This window comes from Homarus americanus, unplaced genomic scaffold (genome assembly GCF_018991925.1).
Source record: "Homarus americanus isolate GMGI-L3 unplaced genomic scaffold, GMGI_Hamer_2.0 scaffold7504, whole genome shotgun sequence".
NCBI lineage: Eukaryota > Metazoa > Arthropoda > Malacostraca > Decapoda > Nephropidae > Homarus > Homarus americanus.
Window position 1 is genome coordinate 145,001 of NW_024752810.1, and position 19,084 is coordinate 164,084.

At 46.2% G+C, this 19,084-nt stretch overlaps 1 protein-coding gene across 6 annotated transcripts in view; it reads right to left on the reverse strand.

Moving 5' to 3' along the window:
* The window catches only part of LOC121855197, a 242,033-nt gene that overhangs the window by 142,152 nt on the left and 80,797 nt on the right, over positions 1 to 19,084 (reverse strand). For all 6 annotated transcript variants that reach the window (XR_006086745.1, XR_006086744.1, XM_042350065.1 and 3 more), the window contains exons 6-7: positions 3,256 to 3,366; positions 551 to 625 (exon numbers count right to left, since the gene is read on the reverse strand). Coding sequence is in view for 4 of the 6 variants with exons in the window: in XM_042350065.1 (XP_042205999.1) it covers positions 551 to 625; positions 3,256 to 3,366 (186 nt within the window). In the remaining 2 variants the exon portion in view is untranslated. The remainder of the gene's footprint in view (positions 1 to 550; positions 626 to 3,255; positions 3,367 to 19,084) is intronic.

Consider the following 19,084-nt stretch of genomic DNA (forward strand, 5'->3'; position numbering starts at 1 on the left):
CACATCTAAAAGAACCTCGATATAACGGATTTTCCTCGACATTTTCTTATAAGACACTCAGGTGGGTTTAGGAGATACGACGAACTTTTGTTTTCATATTGAAGTAATGTTTATAAAGGTAATAATGTAATTAAGTTTAATGACGTTTGGTGTCAGCAGGTAAAAGTGAATGACAGGTGAGAAGAACAGGTAACAACAGGGAGGTACAACAGGTAGGTGCAACAGGTAAGTACAGGTATACCACTAAGTTCATCAGTAAGTACAATAGCTAAGTACACCATTAAGTACCTCAGCTAAGTAGATCAACTCAGTACACCATAAGTACATAATTTAGTACACCGTAAGTACATCGAATAAGTACATCATCAGGTAAGTACATCAAATAAGTACATCAGGTAAGTACATCAAATAAGTACATCAGGTAAGTACATCATAAGGTAAGTACATCAAATAAGTACATCAGGTAAGTACATCATAAGGTAAGTACATCAAATAAGTGCATCATCAGGTAATTACAACAGGTGAGTACAAGAGGTGTTAATTAACTTACAGGTGTAGCGAGGGTTGGGGTGGTCAGCTCGGGTCTCAGGAACACGGCTCTGGGTGAGTCCCGTGTAGTGCTGGCCTAGTGGAGGAGAGTTATAGGTGGTGGTTACAGTTATAGGTGGTGATGAGAGTCATAGGTGGTGGTGAGAGTTATAGGGGGTGGTGAGAGTTATAGGTGGTGGAGAGTGAGAGTTATAGGTGGTGGTGAGAGTTATAGGTGGTGATGAGAGTTATAGGTGGTGGTGAGAGTTATAGGGTGGTGGTGAGAGTTATAGGTGGTGGTGAGAGTTATAGGTGGTGGTGAGAGTTATAGGTGGTGGTGAGAGTTATAGGTGGTGGTGAGAGTTATAGGTGGTGGTGAGAGTTATAGGTGGTGGTGAGAGTTATAGGGAGTGAGAGAGAGAGTAAATACCATCAAAGAAAACGTAAAAAGGTAAACACGTAGGGGAAACTAAAACAAAAACCCCAAGACACGTAAATGAGTCCAAAACTTACTAGCAAAACACGGAGTTAAAAAAAAAAAGGTCCATCAAAAACATAACACAATTATTCCATATTAACATCATTACTAAAACATGCATAGGAAAACATAGCAAGGATAAACACTACTTAATGTTAGACGAATTATTAATATTTGTGAATACTGAGAGGAGTTTGAAAGGGTTTAGGTGGGGGAGAGGGCGGTAAAATTCACGTCTTTTTCAACCTCTAATGAATCCTGGTCTTATATTTTTTTTTTATGTAAACAATGGCATCACCTGAAGATTAGCATCCCCCCATAACCAAGGTATTTACACTTGATTAAACACGAACGTTACCTGAGGGTTTAGGTTAGGTTAGGTTAAGTTAGGTTAGGTTAGGTTACAGTAGCTTATGTTTGATTCGATTCGATTAGTGTTGGGTTAGGTTAGGTTAGATAGGGTTAGGTTAGATTGAGTTACGTTAGATTAGACCAGATAGGGTTAAATTTGATTCGATTAGATAATATATTAGGTTTAATTAGCTTAGATTAGTGTTATATTTGAATTAGGTTAACATTAGGGAGTTTAATCATCAGGTGAAATAATCTAGGATGTCTTTAAAATCTTCAGGTGATCCTCGACAGGTGACACAACGCACAGGTGACACAACACACCCACAGGTTAAGAGTTACCCAGGAGCTTCGGGTCTTTGGCAGAGTAACAAGACTTTTTCTACGGGGAGCAGACCATCGCCTTTGTGTGGCTCTAATGATTATTTATCCTGGTGAACGTTCTGGCGTTTTTTCTCCCTCTTGAGTATAATTATCGGGTTGTCTGCGTTCACTAGTAGATAATCATGGATGTTTTTTTGTGTTTTTTTTTTTCCTGTCTTGAATATAATGATGGCGTTGAGTTCACTGGCAGTTTTGCAAGTTGAACGCTAATTCATAATAGGGGTACTTTTTGCGTTTTTTTTTTGTATGTACACCAGATAATCACCATTTACATTTTTTTTCAACGTTTTTTTTCCCAACTGAACGCCGTATTCGCTCCCTGTATCATTAATTCAACGCGTTCTCTTTATCAGTGACCGTACTCGCGTTTTTCTCGTCATAATATTTTAATCCCACGTTCTCTTTCATCAAACAGTATATACTTCATCTAAGAACTCGTTTTTTTCTTGATGAAACTTTTAATATCGCGTTCTTTATATTTTATGCAGCAGCGTTCTTATGGTCGCGTTCTCTGTATCAATTCAGTGGTTGATCAGGAAGCGTTCATGCGATTTTTCTTCCTTCTATCAATGGTAAAATATTAAGTAATGCGTTTTCTTTTTTCAATACATTCTGAACATCCAAAAACTGAGCACACTTTAAGAGAGAGAGAGAGAGAGAGAGAGAGAGAGAGAGAGAGAGAGAGAGAGTGTGTGTGTGTGTGTGTGTGTGTGTGTAAACATTAGTCAACGTAAGAGTGAGTTATTTCCTCCATTTTTTTTACGTCATTTGGGGGTTGAGATAAAAGAGATGAAGTGCCGAATGAGTTACGGACGCGAGCAGCAGTGACAAGTGAGTAACAGGCGTGAGTTCCCCGCCCACTGTGGAGGTACGGGCAGTGACAAGTGAGTAACAGGCGTAAGTTCCCTGCCCACTGTGGAGTTCCGGGCAGTGAGAAGTGAGTAGCAGGCGTGAGTTCCCCGCCCACTGTGGAAGTACGGGCAGTGACAAGTGAGTAACAGGCGTAAGTTCCCTGCCCACTGTGGAGTTCCGGGCAGTGAGAAGTGAGTAACAGGCGTGAGTTTCCTGTCCACTGTGTAAGTCCGGGCAATGACAAGTGAGTAACAGGCGTAAGTTCCCTGCCCACTGTGGAGTTACGGGCAGTGACAAGTGAGTAACAGACAGGAGATCACTGCCAACACGAGTACGAATGGAAACCGAATTGTGTCAAGGCTTGTGGTACGTGTCGAGGTTTACCTAATGCCAAGTGAAGGTTTCCGGGCCCAGTTAAGGCAATGAGTACTAGTCAAGGAGGAGGAGGAGGGGAAGAGGTAGGAGAGGAGGAGAAAGGGAAGGAAGTGGGATGAGGTGGGGAAGGGGAAGGAGGATGAGGGGGGTGGAGGATGAGAAGGAAGGGGGTGGGGGAAGGATGAGATGGGGGAGCGGAAGGAGAAGCGGGTGGAGGAGAAGGAAGACATGAATGGAGGACAAGATGAAGGAGGAGGAGGGAGAAGAGAAAGATAATGACAACTTACCTCTGCCGGGACTCCACACGGTGGGTTGATCCTTGAAGGACGGGAGGTCAGGGAGGTCAATCTTGGAGGGCCCGGTGCGTTCCTCGCCAGACCTCCCCGGCGACCACACTCCTGTAGGTGCAAGAGAAACACGGGGTCAGACCATGTGAGAGAGAGAGAGAGAGAGAGGGGTAAATAATTAAAACCAAGGTGTAATTTCAACACAACTTAAGATAATTACAGAAGGTCAATTAAACCAAGAAAAAAACAGACTTCAATAAACCACAATGAGTTAAACCACAAAATTAAACCCCCCAAATAAAAACAATCAATAAACCATAAGGAATTAACCCCCCAAAATTATATCCATAAATAAACCTTAAATAAAACAATAAACCCAAATGACATAAACCCCTAAATTAAACCCCCTCCAAAATAAACCAGAGACGTATGAAATCGCTTTTAATACACACCAAGACACGAGTGTTTGTGTATGTTCATGAGAGAGTATGTATGTATGTATGTATGTATGTATGTATGTGGTCTTACCTCAGTGTTGGCCTACACCCAACCAGCCACTACTATAAGGTAATATATGAAGTGGAGGTCCACACAGCAGGAGATAACAGGGTCCATCTGTGTGTGTGTGTGTGTGTGTGTGTGTGTGTGTGTGTGTGTGTGTGTGTGTGTGTGTGTGTGTGTGTGTGTGTGTGTGTGTGTGTGTGTGTGTGTGTGTGTGTGTGTGTGTGTGTGTGTGTGTGTGTGTGTGTGTGTGTGTGTGTGTTAATAATAATCATTAACCCAAAGAATCACAATATAAAATAATTACAACTTAACACAAACACTAATCACCTGTACACCACCACCACCATCACAACCACCACCACAACCACCACCACCACAACCCCCACCACCACAACCACGACCCCCACACCCTCCCCCAGTAAAGTACACTAGATCAACACACCTTAACATATAAACACTTCCAACACACACACACACACCTGTACAGACTCCCAGGAACGCACCTAACACACTCCATCACCCAAGTTGAGTGTGCCACGTGAGTATGGTGTTTTGAGGCTAATGTTTACATGTTCATTTGTTCTATCTGTTCATTCTATATTTACTTGTTCTATCTGTTCAATATATATATAACAGGAGGATACCTTAACGGTGCTAAGAGGTACAGTGATGGAACTAGGGATCACGTGAAGATTAAACACCCCAGCCTAAGATTAACTATCCTAACGCGAAACTCTAACTTAACCAAACCTAACTTAACCTAATCTAACTTACCCTAACACTGATCAAACCTAACCTAACCTAACACTAACTAAACCAAACATAACCAAACCTAACCTAACTATCTTTACAAAATTGTGTTGAAAAAATATGACACAAAGGACGAAGGATTTTGACAACCCTACCGAGACAACATGAGTCACAGTGTTCATTTTGGAATTCATCGATCACTCCAGGTACAGATAGTTTATAAGAGGGTTGGGGAGGGGGGAGACGAGGGGTGTAGGAGAGGGAGGGAGGGAAGGGGAAGGAAGGAGTGGTGATGGAGGAAAGAGAGAATAGGGAAATAAGGGAAGAAAGATGGAAGAAGGAGAAGAGGAAAAGGGAGTAGAAGCGAAGACGAAAGAGGGGAAGATCACAACAGAAGGGGAAGTAGAGGGGGAGAGAGAGAGGGGAAATAGAGGGGGAGAGGAAGAAATAGAGGGGGAGAGATAGAGAGGAAGAAATAGAATAGAGGGAAAGTGGTGAGGGAGAGAGGTGAAGGGGAGGAGACGAAAAAAAGAGAAGATAAAAACAAAAGGTACGAAGATAAAAGAAGGGGAAAGAGGTGAAGTGAGGAGAGAGGAGGCAGGTGAACCCTCCATCAGCGACCCCACCTGGCCCAGTACATAAACAGGCAAGCACAAGGTAAACCACGTGAGGTGCTCCCCTTCTTCCTATGGCGCCAGGTGGAGTGGTACACCTATAGGGTACAGGAGATAGTGGTACATCTATAGGGTACAGGATATAGTGGTAGAGGAGGTTGCGTGGTACATCTAAATGGTACATCTCAGAATGGTACACTTGTCCACCCTCACTTCCCCCAGGTACTCATTCACAGCTGGGTGGACTTGGGGATGACCCGGACAGTAAAACAGTAACTCTTAGGACAGGAGGCGAGCGATGTACCCACTCAGCCACCGCACCCCTTAATAACAACGAAGGGAAGTTATGAACACTGCCAAGGGGCTCTCGGACGGACGGAAGGACGGACGGAAGGACGGACGAGCGGACAGATGACGGGGAGTAAGCGTTCCTTCCCCCCTCCCCTGTATATATGTGTGTGTGTGTGTGTGTGTGTGTGTATGTGTGTGTGTGTGTGTGTGTGTGTGTGTGTGTGTGTGTGTGTGTGTGTGTGTGTGTGTGTGTGTGTGTCCCGAGCATTATGAATCACTTGTATTTATAGTTTAATCAGATAATCTCATCTCTGCTTAACCGCCCAGTCATAATGAAGGTACCAAGAATACTGCCCACCTGACAACCTGTGGGCGTGTGTTGGCCAGGTGGGGGGAGGTACGGGGGAGGGAGGTAGATGAGGGGTTACATGAAGGGAGGAGGTATGAACGAACGAGAGAGAGAGAGAGAGAGAGAGAGAGAGAGAGAGAGAGAGAGAGAGAGAGAGAGAGAGTGTTTGTGTGTGTGTTAGGGTCTGGCACCTGGCACACTTTACCTACACCCTCCCTCTATCTCTCCCTCCCTCCCTCCCTCCTTCTCTCCCTTCCACTCAACACACCTCGAGAGTTCCTAAGAAGCCTCTCACTCTTTCCTGTAAACCTCTACTTTACTTCACATTTTCTGTTTCTTCTTCATTCCTAACGTCTTTTTTTATGATTATTTTTATTATTTTCCTTTCCTTCTTCCGTTACTCTCTCTCTCTCTCTCTCTCTCTCCTCCATTTCACGGACAATTATTAACCTTAGCAAATGAAGCAACAACACAAGTACAACCTCATCAACAACCACTATCACTCACCACTATCACCATCACTACCACCATCACAACATCACTCACACCACTATCACCATCACTCACACCACTACCGCCATCATCACTATTACACTGCCCACTCACTGCCCTTGTCTTCAAATCCAGTCGTAACACCAAACAACATTCTTCAGGTAAACCTTCCTTCACCTGTAATCTTCCTGCCGAATCATTGGGTCTCCTCTCCTTCCCGTGTACAGGTAAGAGCAAATTAATCCCCCCCTCCCCCTAACTCTCCCTCTTCCTGTTCATCCATCATCTTCTAGTTACCACCATAAGAGAGAAGAATTAACTAAGTAATTTACAGTATCTAAAAGAGGTCAGAGTAGCAAGGTTAGGTTACGTTAGGTGAGGTGAGGTTAAGCTAGGTGAAGTTAGGTGACGTGAGACAATTATCTAAACCGTTATTAATTACCATGGCCCAGATCACCAAACACCACACACACAACATCGACGTCCATAAGGAGAGCACCTCAGCGATGGTCTACTCTCTGTCGTCACCTGGTCAGCACTATCGAATTTCCCTCACCCTCCCACATTTATATACCACCTAAAATGAGTCACTCCTGTTTCATATACCTCTCCGAAGCTTCGATGTTTTATACCCCGTCTAATTGCTTCAGTTTTGGTTCCTATCATATCTTCGAAGCTTCAAAGGGCAACGAGATATCCCATTCTCTGTGGTGGTGAATGACGTAGGGGCCATTCGTGTTAACAACCATTTTGACCATAACCACTACCATCATTCACACCACTTAACATCATTACCACCGTCTCGCCAACTACCTGACGAAGATGAGAAAAGACCCGACGAAGGGAACACAAATTGGTATTTTTGTGTTGGTTAGATACGAAAAAAAAAGATGAAAAAATAAACATCGTCTAATAGGAATTGATTCTCATTCGTCAAGTATTTTAGTCTCGATTAAATTAAAATATGAAACGTTAAATGAATCATGCTCCACGGGTTAAGTTATAGTACTCAAAAATTAAGTTAACGTGCTCAAGGGATTAGGGTGCCAGCTCATGGGGGGGGTCACAATAATGGCACGATACCGTTTTTGGAGGCAGTGTGTGTGTGTGTATGTGTGTGTGTGTGTAGTAAAGAGAGCAGTGACACTATTATCCACCCTTCCTCTGCTTCATACCACTGCCAGGAATAGAGGAACAGTGACACTATTATCGACCAATCAAATCTTCTCCCTCCCCCCCACCCCAAGTGCCACGAACGAAGGATCAGTAATTGTGGGGCAGGTAAGGAGTGGCATCTGTTCATCAAACATATAAGTGCCATGTATACCTCGAGGGTCAAGAGTGCCAGGTAGGTCATCGAGTGTCACCTCATCTCAACTACACCTGAGCGATGAAGCATATACCTGGAGGGGAGGGGGAGATTGACAGTGCCAGCCGTGTGTCCCCTTTGGCACTTAAACCTTTCCTGCTGTGACAGTGCCTGGGCAGTCCTCCAGTGCCACCACCCGTACCACCTTCGTTTACCTCTTCCTGACTCCCTTTATCATCCTTTTCTATCTCCCTCCTTCTTCCTCTCTCTTCCTCCTCCTCCCTTCCCCCCTTTCCTTCATCCTCCTCCCTCTCTCCCTCGTTCTTCTCCATTCATCTAACCCTAATTTTATTTCCTACTTTTCTCCTACTTTTCCCTCCCCCTTTCCCCTTACTCCCCTTCCGTACCTCTATCTTTTCACCTCCCTCCCCTCTCCCTTCTCCCCCTATGCTACTAACCTTCTCACTTAACCAATTACCTATTATGTACACTAAGGACTTTATACTCGACGACCTGGACAGTTTGCCAGGGTTTTGATATTGACGATGATGAAGTATGCTAGGTGAGGTTAGGTTAGGTTAGGTTTGGTTGGGTTGGGTTTGGTTGGGTTTGGTTGGGTTTGGTTAGGTTAGGTTAGGTTAGGTTTGGTTGGGTTTGGTTAGGTGAGGTGAGGTGAGTTTAAGCTAGGTGAGGTTAGATGACGTGAGACAAGGATGATGATGTGGCCATGTTGGGTCCATCTGGCCAGGGGTGAGGGGAAGCAATGAATCACGCGTCTCTCGTGGGAGGGGGGTCCAAAGTGGGTAGAGGTGTCCAAATTAGGGACTACTGAGAGAAGCCCAATTTGGGTTTATCTATGAGGGATCTCCATTGATGTCTTGGGAGGGAGGGGGAAAGGGGGGGGGGGTGTCAATTTGGGAGTCTTCTCGTATAGGGGTCAAAATTGAGTGCTGTGTATGGTGGGTTAAATGAAGGGTTCGTAAATTTTAGAGCTTTATCCGACGGCATCAATAGCGTTCTACAAGGCATCCAGGAGGGTGACCTTGAAGGATGAGGGAGTGGAGGGTGACCTTGAAGGATGAGGGAGTGGAGGGTGACCTTGGGGATGGTAAGAGAGAGGGACACACAGCGGGATGGAAGAAGAGGAAAAGAAAGGGAAAAAAGGGCGATAGGTGGAAAGGAAGAAGTGGAAGGAAACCCTCCAAGTATCACAGATGGTCGAGGTTTGCCGCCATAAAGTTATCACACGTAACGTCTGGCAAAATAAACATGAAGATGGTGCGTTGAGATACTGACGGGTCGGTTACTACTGCCTGAGTCATGATGGTATCTGGCGAGGGAGGCATCGGGCAGTGAGTGTCACCCTCCCCGGTAATGGCCTGGGGACGATATGGGGCAAATCTGGTCTTATCGCTGGCACCGTTGGCACGATTCCTGAATTTAAATATTTAAATCAATTACTGGCACTGATGCCTGAACTTATTATTGCTGTATATATATATATATATATATATATATATATATATATATATATATATATATATATATATATATATATATATATATATATATATATATATATGTGTGTGTGTGTGTGTCACTCATGTTATCATCATCACTGTGGAATGATAAAATCATTAACATTATGATCACACCTCTGATGAGTATTGAACCATCAAAACAGTATGACAGTTTTTCCAAAAGCCTACGGCAGCGAGCAGCCCACTTGATGGAAGAGATACCACCCTGCCAGGCGCACGACAAATATGACACGACGGAAAATTTAACTATATTTACGAAAACGAAAATTATTTTCTTCTTGATAGTGTCAGTAGTGAACAAATGTTTACCCAGACATCTCTATTAATATCTGATACATTAACATATCTGCACAAACGGAAAATAAACACACACACGTGCGAGCTAGCTTGTGTGTATGTCGGTGTTGGGATCCGTCCATATGTGTGTGTGTGTGTGTGTGTGTGTGGTTAAAACATCAAAAGCACCTCCTCATTTCTCACCCCTAACATTTCAAGATATATTTTACATATACTCAGGACACACACACACCTGTCCTCCCCCCAACAGGTACAGCATCACACTGTCAGTAGGTGCCCACGCCCGTCTATATATACACAGGTAGTAAATCATCATTACACCCCACACACCCCGACGGCCTCTTCAGCCTCCAGGCCTTGTTGCTCCGTCCTCCTCCCGGGTCAAAGAACTTAGGTTTACAATCTTAAGAGAGTTTAGGGTGACAATTTACCTAAAGTCAGAATGTAAACAACTGATCTTATTGTCTTGTTTCAGCTGTAACTCAACAATGCCGGTCAAAATAATAGGAAAATACGATAAGAATGATATTTTATTATTTTTTCCCCCAGGAACATTATTTTCCCTAATCTTGCCCTTGCCACTGATTATTTTCCCCCACCGCCATCACGAACATTCCCTATGATATTCCTAACTTAAATAATAAAATAACCTAACCTAACCTACACTTATTTCACCTAAAAATTAACCTAACCTAACCTACACTTATTTCACCTAAAGATTAACCTAACCTAACCTAACCTAACTCCCAGGCAGTGTTAAGGTGATTAATCAACTGGTTTACGAGGACTATTGCATGTAGTGAAAGAACACATAGTTAGTATTTCCCCCAATAAAACATTAAGGTAATTTTTTATTGTGTTGTTAAATGCAAAGGTGTACGTATTTTATGTATGTATGTATGTATGTATGTATGTATGTATGTAAATATTATGATAAGTGAACACAAGTCTTGAGTCACATCACCACTGTCCACTAAACACAACAACAACAACAACAATAAAGTGATGACTGTATCCTCACAATATTTACATCAGAGAGAAGCAGTGGACCACACACATCGAACCCACGTACTTGAGGTTCATCCACTCCCCTCACCACCATGCCACCCAAGCAGCCATCACATAAAAGCCCATTCATTCAGATATTCAAGTTATCATTCAGCCAATCAGCGAGTCAGACAACCAGCTTATTCACCTAGCCAATCAGCGAGTCAGACAGACAGGTAACTCAGCCAATCAGGTGGCCAGATTTACCTCACTTATGACATCAATAATTAAAGACATACTAAATTTAGCCTCTACGTCAATGGGCCAGAAGCTTTGAAGCAGCATGTAAATAGTGCTATACTCTTTTCGTCCCTCAGGTCGGTAAGCGTATCAGTCGGCTACAGGCAAGACGTCCTTGTTGACTTAGGTGAGTCTTCCTCCCTCTTCATCAAAGCGACCAGGAGTGAAGAAATTATTTTAATGTTTTAACCAGATTAATTATATTCTAAAGGGTCAATTATCGAGGCTAAATATATATTCTAATGTGATATTTTTTTATCCTCAGGTGAAATAAATAAATCGGTAAAAAATATCATTAAATCGGGCGAAAAAAACGAAAATAGGTATACAATTTTCTTAATGAGTTTAATACTGTAAAGCAAAAAAGTTAACGAACCGCATTCATTTTGTTTTACTATTTTACTGAAGAAAATATTACGTGATGGCCGCTGGTCACTGAAATGATCCCACAAGTCCAAGGGTGGAGGAAAGACTTCATCTGGGAGAGGTGTGGAGGAGAGTGTGGGTGGCTGGCTAGTGGACCCCTTATATAGAGATTCGGTGCTGAGTGACGTGATTTTATTAGTCCTTCCAGATTAGACGTCATTTCTTTACAAGCTCTATGATTGGTGGAAGACCTAGGGAGGGGGAAGAGGGGGAAGAGTTTGTGGTTCCGAGTCTGTGTTGTTGATACAGACATAAACACAAACAGACTTACTTTTCACTTATAAGAGATACTTAAGTACTTTATTCAAAATGGCGCCAGAATTGAACCAAGACTCAACCGTAAGTTGTCTAATTATCCTCAATAGGTGGGAATAATTAATGTAATAATTGGATCACCTGAAGATTGGTCCCCTCACCTTACTTCACCTGATAATTAAACAACCTAACGCTATCTGGAGGGGTTAGGTTAGGTCGTGTGTGTGTGTGTGTGTGTGTGTGAGAACAAAATGCGTCACACCAGCTTCCTGTCCTTCCATTGTCTAGTCAACCTCGCCACACACACACACACACACACACACACACACACACACACACACACACACACACACACACCTTGAGTCACCTTTCTCTTGTCTTTATGTTTCTTCAGGTGAGCCAAAGTACACCTTGAGTACCTGAGTCATCCCAACCACACCATTACCAAACCACCCACACCTGGTACCAATGTGTGTGTGTGTGTGTGTGTGTGTGTGTGTGTGTGACCCCGCCCACACCTTTACGACGCCGCCTACACCTGACTAAACACACACCTGTCTAACTACTACACTAATCACACGTGCAACTCCCGGACATACATGATAACCTATATTGTATCAAATGTTTATACCTGAATTTTTACACCTGATTCTCCTTGACGTTTATTAACATTACTAAACATATTTTTTACCATAAGATTAACTGAGAATGTTAAAAGGATGAGTTTTAACCAATATGCTTATAAGAAAGCTCGTAGGACACACGTATGCCTAATTACAAGTTGCACAGGTCGTTAAGTGGTTTATAAATTTCTCAATTGATATAAAACTTGCAACAAAACACAGGTTAAATCAGGTATGGTAATTAAGGGCCTACGTCACTCGATCAGTATGTGAAGTATGAAATTCGATAGCAAATGATGAACGAAATGAGAAACACAAATAGAATGCTAAAGAATTATTCCTATCACCGAGCAATATTCCCATCACTGAGAAATATTCCCATCACTGAGAAATATTCCCATCACTGAGAAATATCCCCATCACTGAGAAATATCCCCATCACTGAGAAATATCCCCATCACTGAGAAATATCCCCATCACTGAGAAATAAGTCCACCATCAGAGTACCTCAGAGCAATATTAAGGATATATTGATTTAACACGTCAGTACAATGGATCGCCTTGGTTCTTACAGTAAGTATATATATATATATAAGAGTTACCTCACAAGGGTACTCTGGCCACCACTACTGACACTCGGGGGACAAAAGTAACGTCTTCTGGCGAGGTATGAGAGACTGTACCATCCTGCAGGGGGAAGGGGGGGGGTAAGGGCGTCACCCCCTCCCCTTCCCCCTGGCACTACCGATATGCCTCTATTCTGATGATTCGTTACTCCAGGTTCTTATTGGTCGATACATCAACTTATTGGAGGTGTTAGAACGCATTTAATTGGTTCGTTTAAGCTGCGGCATACACGATAGTCGGATGAAATGGAGGAGAAAGTACATTAAGACTGTACCTTGAGTTGTAATATACGAATTTTTGCTAAAGTAGTTTCTGGGTCAAAGAGTCGCCAGATTCTCAATAACGGTCTATATACCCAGCCCAAGACAACGCCAGTGCAGGCAATAGATTGGCGACCGTATGTATCGCTGTAGTTTCCATCAGGATTTCGTTGTGAATTAGATGGGGGAACGATAGGGGGGGGGAGGGGGTGATGCTGATCGCTCGTGCTGGCGACGTTTTCAAGGTGAAGGGGTTTCTTATGGGTTGTGTTCTTGAAATAATCTCTCTCGGGTCAGCCAGCCAACAGAGCCAAGACTGATAGGCGCGACTCTAGAACAAACACGGCCACAAAAACACCCCGACGAGTACCGGTATAGAGTTAATAGGGGGGGGGGGCACAACCACCCACCTCCCCCTCGTTACCACCACCACCACCACCACCACCCAGCTGTGGTTCAAACACTGACTGACTCACACTTTAAGTTCAAACATCTTCACCGGTGAGTTTTTCCTCTCTCTCTCTCTCTCTCTCTCTCTCTCTCTCTCTCTCTCTCTCTCTCTCTTCTACTGCAACAGTCGTGAGCGGCGGCGGTAGCAGCGAAGGAGGGCATTGGCTGTTTTTCATCAAGAACAGGGCATGAAGGAAGGGGAAGAGGAGGAGGAGGAGGAGAAAGCCCATCACCACCAGCAGGAGGAGGTCCACCACCAGCAGGAGGAGGTCCGCCACCAGCAGTACCAGCACCACCATCACCAGCAGCAAAAGCAGTAGCAACAGCAGCCACCTATATTCAGCAGTGAGCAAAGACGTGAGACGCGGCTCTGAGGTGATCACAGCCCCGACACCAACACCCTGACATCACCTCTCGGACCAGCGGCGTCTCTTGGAGGGCGTGTTGGGTCTGGTGACCACGTCCCTCCCTCCCTCCCTCCCTCCCACCCTCCCTCCTTCCCTCCCAAGCTCCCTCCTTCCCTCCACAAATACCAATTAACTGGCAAATGTTGAATCTGCCTTGAGGATCACTTACGAACCGGTGGCAAGCCTTATATGAGAGTCACTTATATACTCAAGTAGAGTAAAAGTAAGATCATATTCCAGGTTCACTTATAGAGAGGTAATTGGTTTACTTATCTGGAGGTTCACTTAAAAAAAACAACAACGGTAGTCCTTACTCGAGGTTCACTTATAAAAGAGAGGTAAGTGGTTTATTTATATCGAGGACCACTTACAAAACAGACACTTACACCCTGTAACCTGACGATCACATATAAATAAAACCAATTAAGTGACGGACCCCACATAAGGATCAAATTAAGGACCACGTACCGTACTTAACAATCAACGATCACGTACATATAAGCAATGGATCTTACTTAACAATCAGCACACGAATAAAAGTAAACAATGAACCTTAATCACGGACCAAGTACAGGTAAACAATGAACCTACCTTAATCACGGACCAAGTACAGGTAAACAATGAACCTTAATCACGGACCAAGTACAGGTAAACAATGAACCTTAATCACGGACCAAGTACAGGTAAACAATGAACCTAAATCACGGACCAAGTACAGGTAAACAATGAACCGTACTTAATAATCAATTACATACACAAGGGGACACTAAATTGATAATAAATTTTAATACTTGTCCCTATAAAAGATGAATAAAATGTGTGTGTGTGTGTGTGTCACTTAACTTGAAGGTACTACTTGAAGGTACTACTCGACAATGCTACAGGGACGGGACATCTACTTAAGGCGAGCGAGAGGCGACCAAAGAACAGCCGCTCGCCATCTCCTCACGTTAAGGTAACCACCCGATCTCTCTCTCTCTCTCTCTCTCTCTCTCTCTCTCTCTCTCTCTCTCTCTCTCTCTCCGTGCTTATTCAGCTATCGTTGTCGCACTTTCTCTACCACACTTTATCGTCATTTCATCACTATACTTGGACGAAGACTCCACATACATACATACATACATACATACATACACACATACATACATACATACATACACACATACATACATACATACATACAAATTTTCCACACTTCCAAGTTCCTCTTTCTCCTCCACTCAAGTTCCTCCTCCTCCTCCACACCTCCGTCAAGTCACGAGTCTTCCTCCACACCTCCGTCAAGTCACGAGTCTTCCTCCACACCTCCGTCAAGTCACGAGTCCTCCTCCACACCTCCGTCAAGTCACGAGTCTTCCTCCACACCTCCACCAAATCTTCCTCCACAACACATACTCCTCCCGTGATGTAAAGATGTATTAAAAACATCAACCACCTCGAGGCCTCACATACCTGGCGAGTCTGAAGTGTATGTTATTACACAAGCCCTCTCATCACACTCCCTCACCCCTCCCACTCATCACACTCCCTCACCCCCCTTCTCCTCATTACCTCCTTCTCCCCTCTCACTTCCTTACCCCCTCATCACACTCCCTCACCCCTTCTCCTCATTACACTCCTTCTACCCCCCTCATTACACTCCTTCTCCCCCCCTCATCACACTTCCTTACCCCTCCCCCTCATAACACTCCCTTACCCCCTCCCCCTTATCACACTCCCTTACCCCCTCCCCCTCATCACACTCTCTGATCCTGGGTGACTTTTGAGGTTTGTTAGGCCTCCCCGGGTACACTCAGACGTTTGGAGGGGGAGGGGGAGGGGGAGAGGGGAGAAGGGGCACTCAGGCGTAGGGAGGGGGTCGTGGGGGAGGGGGATACTCAGGCGTAGGGGATGGGTACAATCGCCTGCAATTATAACTGGTACAGTGGCTGTTGCATTTTGTGTGATGTGGCAACTCTGTAGAATACTTCTCTAACATCCCTTAGCCTGGCTACTACTGCGAGGTTCCTTAGGGCCATTCAAGGAGTTTTAATACAATGTAAACAAACACAGAGTTGCCACATCTCACAAAACGAGCCACTCACTGTACCAGGTATAAGTGGAGGTGACTGTAATTGACACTTGGTTAGAATACCCAATTAGGGCGATTTGGTTGGTAAAGGGTTATTTCTGTACGCTTTATGAGGTCTAATAATAATGAGTATTGTCCATATTTTGTTTTCGAGGTTTTCAGTTAATATTAAATGTTTGATTTTATTCATTGGCTTTTACACACACACACACACACACACACACACACACACTAGCCTTGATGTTGTTGTTGATGTTATAACATGTTAATGAGAGACTCGTCAGTGATAAGACACCTGCTAACACTTGACATTACAACACCTGCTAACACTTAACACTAACACACACACTAACAGGTGCTGGTAACTTACGAGTGCTCGTGGTCATATTATTCTTGACCTTCTTCACGCTAAACTTGGGTAAGTCCTTGTCACTTCCCGCGTGCTTCATACTAGAGGTGCCACTTGTCTCGGCACTGGTCATACTTCCTGTACTGGCACTACGAAGAAGGCTGAACTTAGGGGGAGGGCCAGCATCGAGCGGTTCGAATTTAGGCGGCTTGCCTGTGGCCTTGGCGATGGCGGCCTTGCTGCTCGACACTCTGGAGGAAGACCCGCTGGTGCTCGTAACAGCAGAGGCGAAGGACGAGGACGAGGTGCTCTTCATCTCGCTCCTGCTGCGTCGGCTGCTGCTGCTGGTGACCGTCGTCTGGCTGCTGCTGATCTGCTGTTGCTGTTCTTGCTGTTGCTGTTCTTGCACCACGACAGCAGGCACCTCAGGCGTCGTCACTCTTGATCTCACTTCACACTTGACTTGAGCCGAGTACTGGATAGGCTGCTGGACCACTGTTTCCGCTGATGTTGAGCGGCTCTCAGTGGAGGTTTGAGAGAGAGTCTCAGAGTACTTGTTAATCTCAGACAGAGCTTCTTCAAACACCTTGTCCGTCTCAATGGTGGTGACCGCCGCGGCTACGGGTTCCTGTGGTGGCTGCGTTACCTCAGGAGGTGGAGGTATGGGTGCTTCCTCGACTGCAGGAGCTAGCGGGATCTCTGGCTTCTCGACCTCCGGGGGCGGCAGTGTGGCTACGTTCTCAGCCTCTGGGGCAGGAGGGGTCGCCGGCTTCAATTCAGTAGCAGGGGGCGGCGGTAGCTTCTCCTCGCGGTTCTTCCTCCAAGGCACTGGGGGTGGTGCGGTGGGCTTGGCATCTCTGGGTGGCACTGCAGGGGCGGGCTCAGGGATGGGGATTATTGGCTCGGGCGCGGGTGGGTTGGGCGCGGGGGCGGGTTCTGGAGCTGGTGAGGGGGTGAATTCATAGATGGGGGCGGGCTCTGGCTCAAGGACTGGCACAGGGTCGGGAACAGGTGCCTCGGGCGCTGGAGGCTCAGGCCTGGGCGGAGACGGGCAGGCAGCAGCATTGGACACAGGCACGGGGATGGGCACGATCTCCGGGGGCGGAATAACAACGGGTGGGGCCTTAGGCGGGGGCACGGGCGGGGGGTTCTTCTTCATGGTGGCTGGAGGCAACACCGCTACGGGCTCTACTGCCTCTACTAGGCTAGCAGACTCAGCTGCCTCGCCGTCGGTGAGGAAAGCTGGAGGAGGACGTATGGGCGTCGTCATAGGCTGAATGGGTTCCTGGAAGATGGAGGCCGTCTCCTTAACACTCTTAAAATCTCCCTCTACTTTCTTCACCGACGTGGTCTCCTCGTGCTGGGAGAAAGTGTTGACCATATCTCTCACACTCCTGAACTCGACGGTCTCTGTCTCGGTCTCCTCAGAGGACGCCACACTGCTGGACATATTCTTTATGTTCTTAAACGCCGCGGCATTTATCGACGGTGGTGGCGGGTTAGAAGTCTCGTCTGGCTGATTAAACTGTTCCGCCAAGTTCTTCACAGACCCAGAGCGGCCGCGTGGCATTATCACCTCCGGGGGTCCTGAGGGAATGTCCTCAGTGGACAACTGTTTTTCTAGTTTCCTTACACGGTCTTTCACCCTCATGGGCTGCTCCACCACGACTTCAGACTCGCCACCACCACGAACCGTCGGCATCGGGCCTTCGTCAGGGATAACTTGGGCGAGGAAGGCTGTAACGATGCCATTATCTGACGGCACCGACGGAGGCGGAGGTGGAGGCGGTTCTTTTGGGGGTCCTGCGGGGACCTGAGTCAGCCTGGGCGCCCCCACACTACCGTTGACACTAGTGCTCACCATACTGCTGCTGTTGCTGCTGCTACTGCTGCTGAACGACTGTTTGATCATCTTGGAGGAGCTGACGGAAGACTCCTCCACGACTTTAGAGGAGCTGAAGGACTGCTTGGAGCCTTTAAAGCTGGAAGTTACACTGCTGTCCTTCGCCATTTCGTTCACTAAACTCTGGAAGTCAGCCTCCACGTCACCAAGATCACCCTCAGGAGTCTTAAGGTCAAAGCGCTCGGAGCGCTCCGTCTTGACCTCCTGGCGGTGGAAACTCTGAGTCATGGCAGAGGTCTGACCCACCACCTCAACGTTAGCCATCTTGCTTGGCACGTGACGCCACGCACAGCCAAAAATCAACACCGGAGCGTTGCCACCGCACCTTTATCTGTAGTGTTATCGGTACCTCGTGCCCACACCCACACTGTCACCGCTCAAGTGCCCACTCTGTCACTTATGTCACGCGACGACAATACTAACAACACCAGATGGGCGCAGGTCGGCCATGGACACGGCCCGCCGTGACCTGTGACCTTGTGTTTGGCGTGGTGGTGCAGGCAACAAGCAGTGGCGTGGTGGTGGTGGTGGTGGCAGGAAGATGATGGTAGTGCCACGAGAGGCCAGCGAGAACTGAGTGTTGCCCTGACACCGCGGGGCAGCGGGTGTGCGGCTCTCATGCCCGCCCGCCACTTGGCACCAGCGCCTCGAGTATATTTAGCGCCAAGACCAAGATAGCGGCTCACACACACCGATCTTACCGTCGCCGCTACCTGCCGAGTCTCCCATCACTACCGCTACCACGCCCGCTCCTGCCCGCCATTCTGGACAACCCGGGCGTGGGCGTCGACGCCGCTAAAGGGGCGGAAGGTAAGAGAAGGGAAGACCCGCTCAAGGTCACCAAGACTCTACGCCGAGGTTGAGACACACGGTCACAGCTCCACGAGGGCCAAGTTGACCTGTGAGGGCGGCGCTGGTCCTCCTCGCCAGCCATTACTCCTCTCAACATTTCCGACCACAATCCGTCAAGACGCGCGTCCTCCTGTTTAAGACGCCCCTAATCCTGTCTTACTTTACGAGGAGG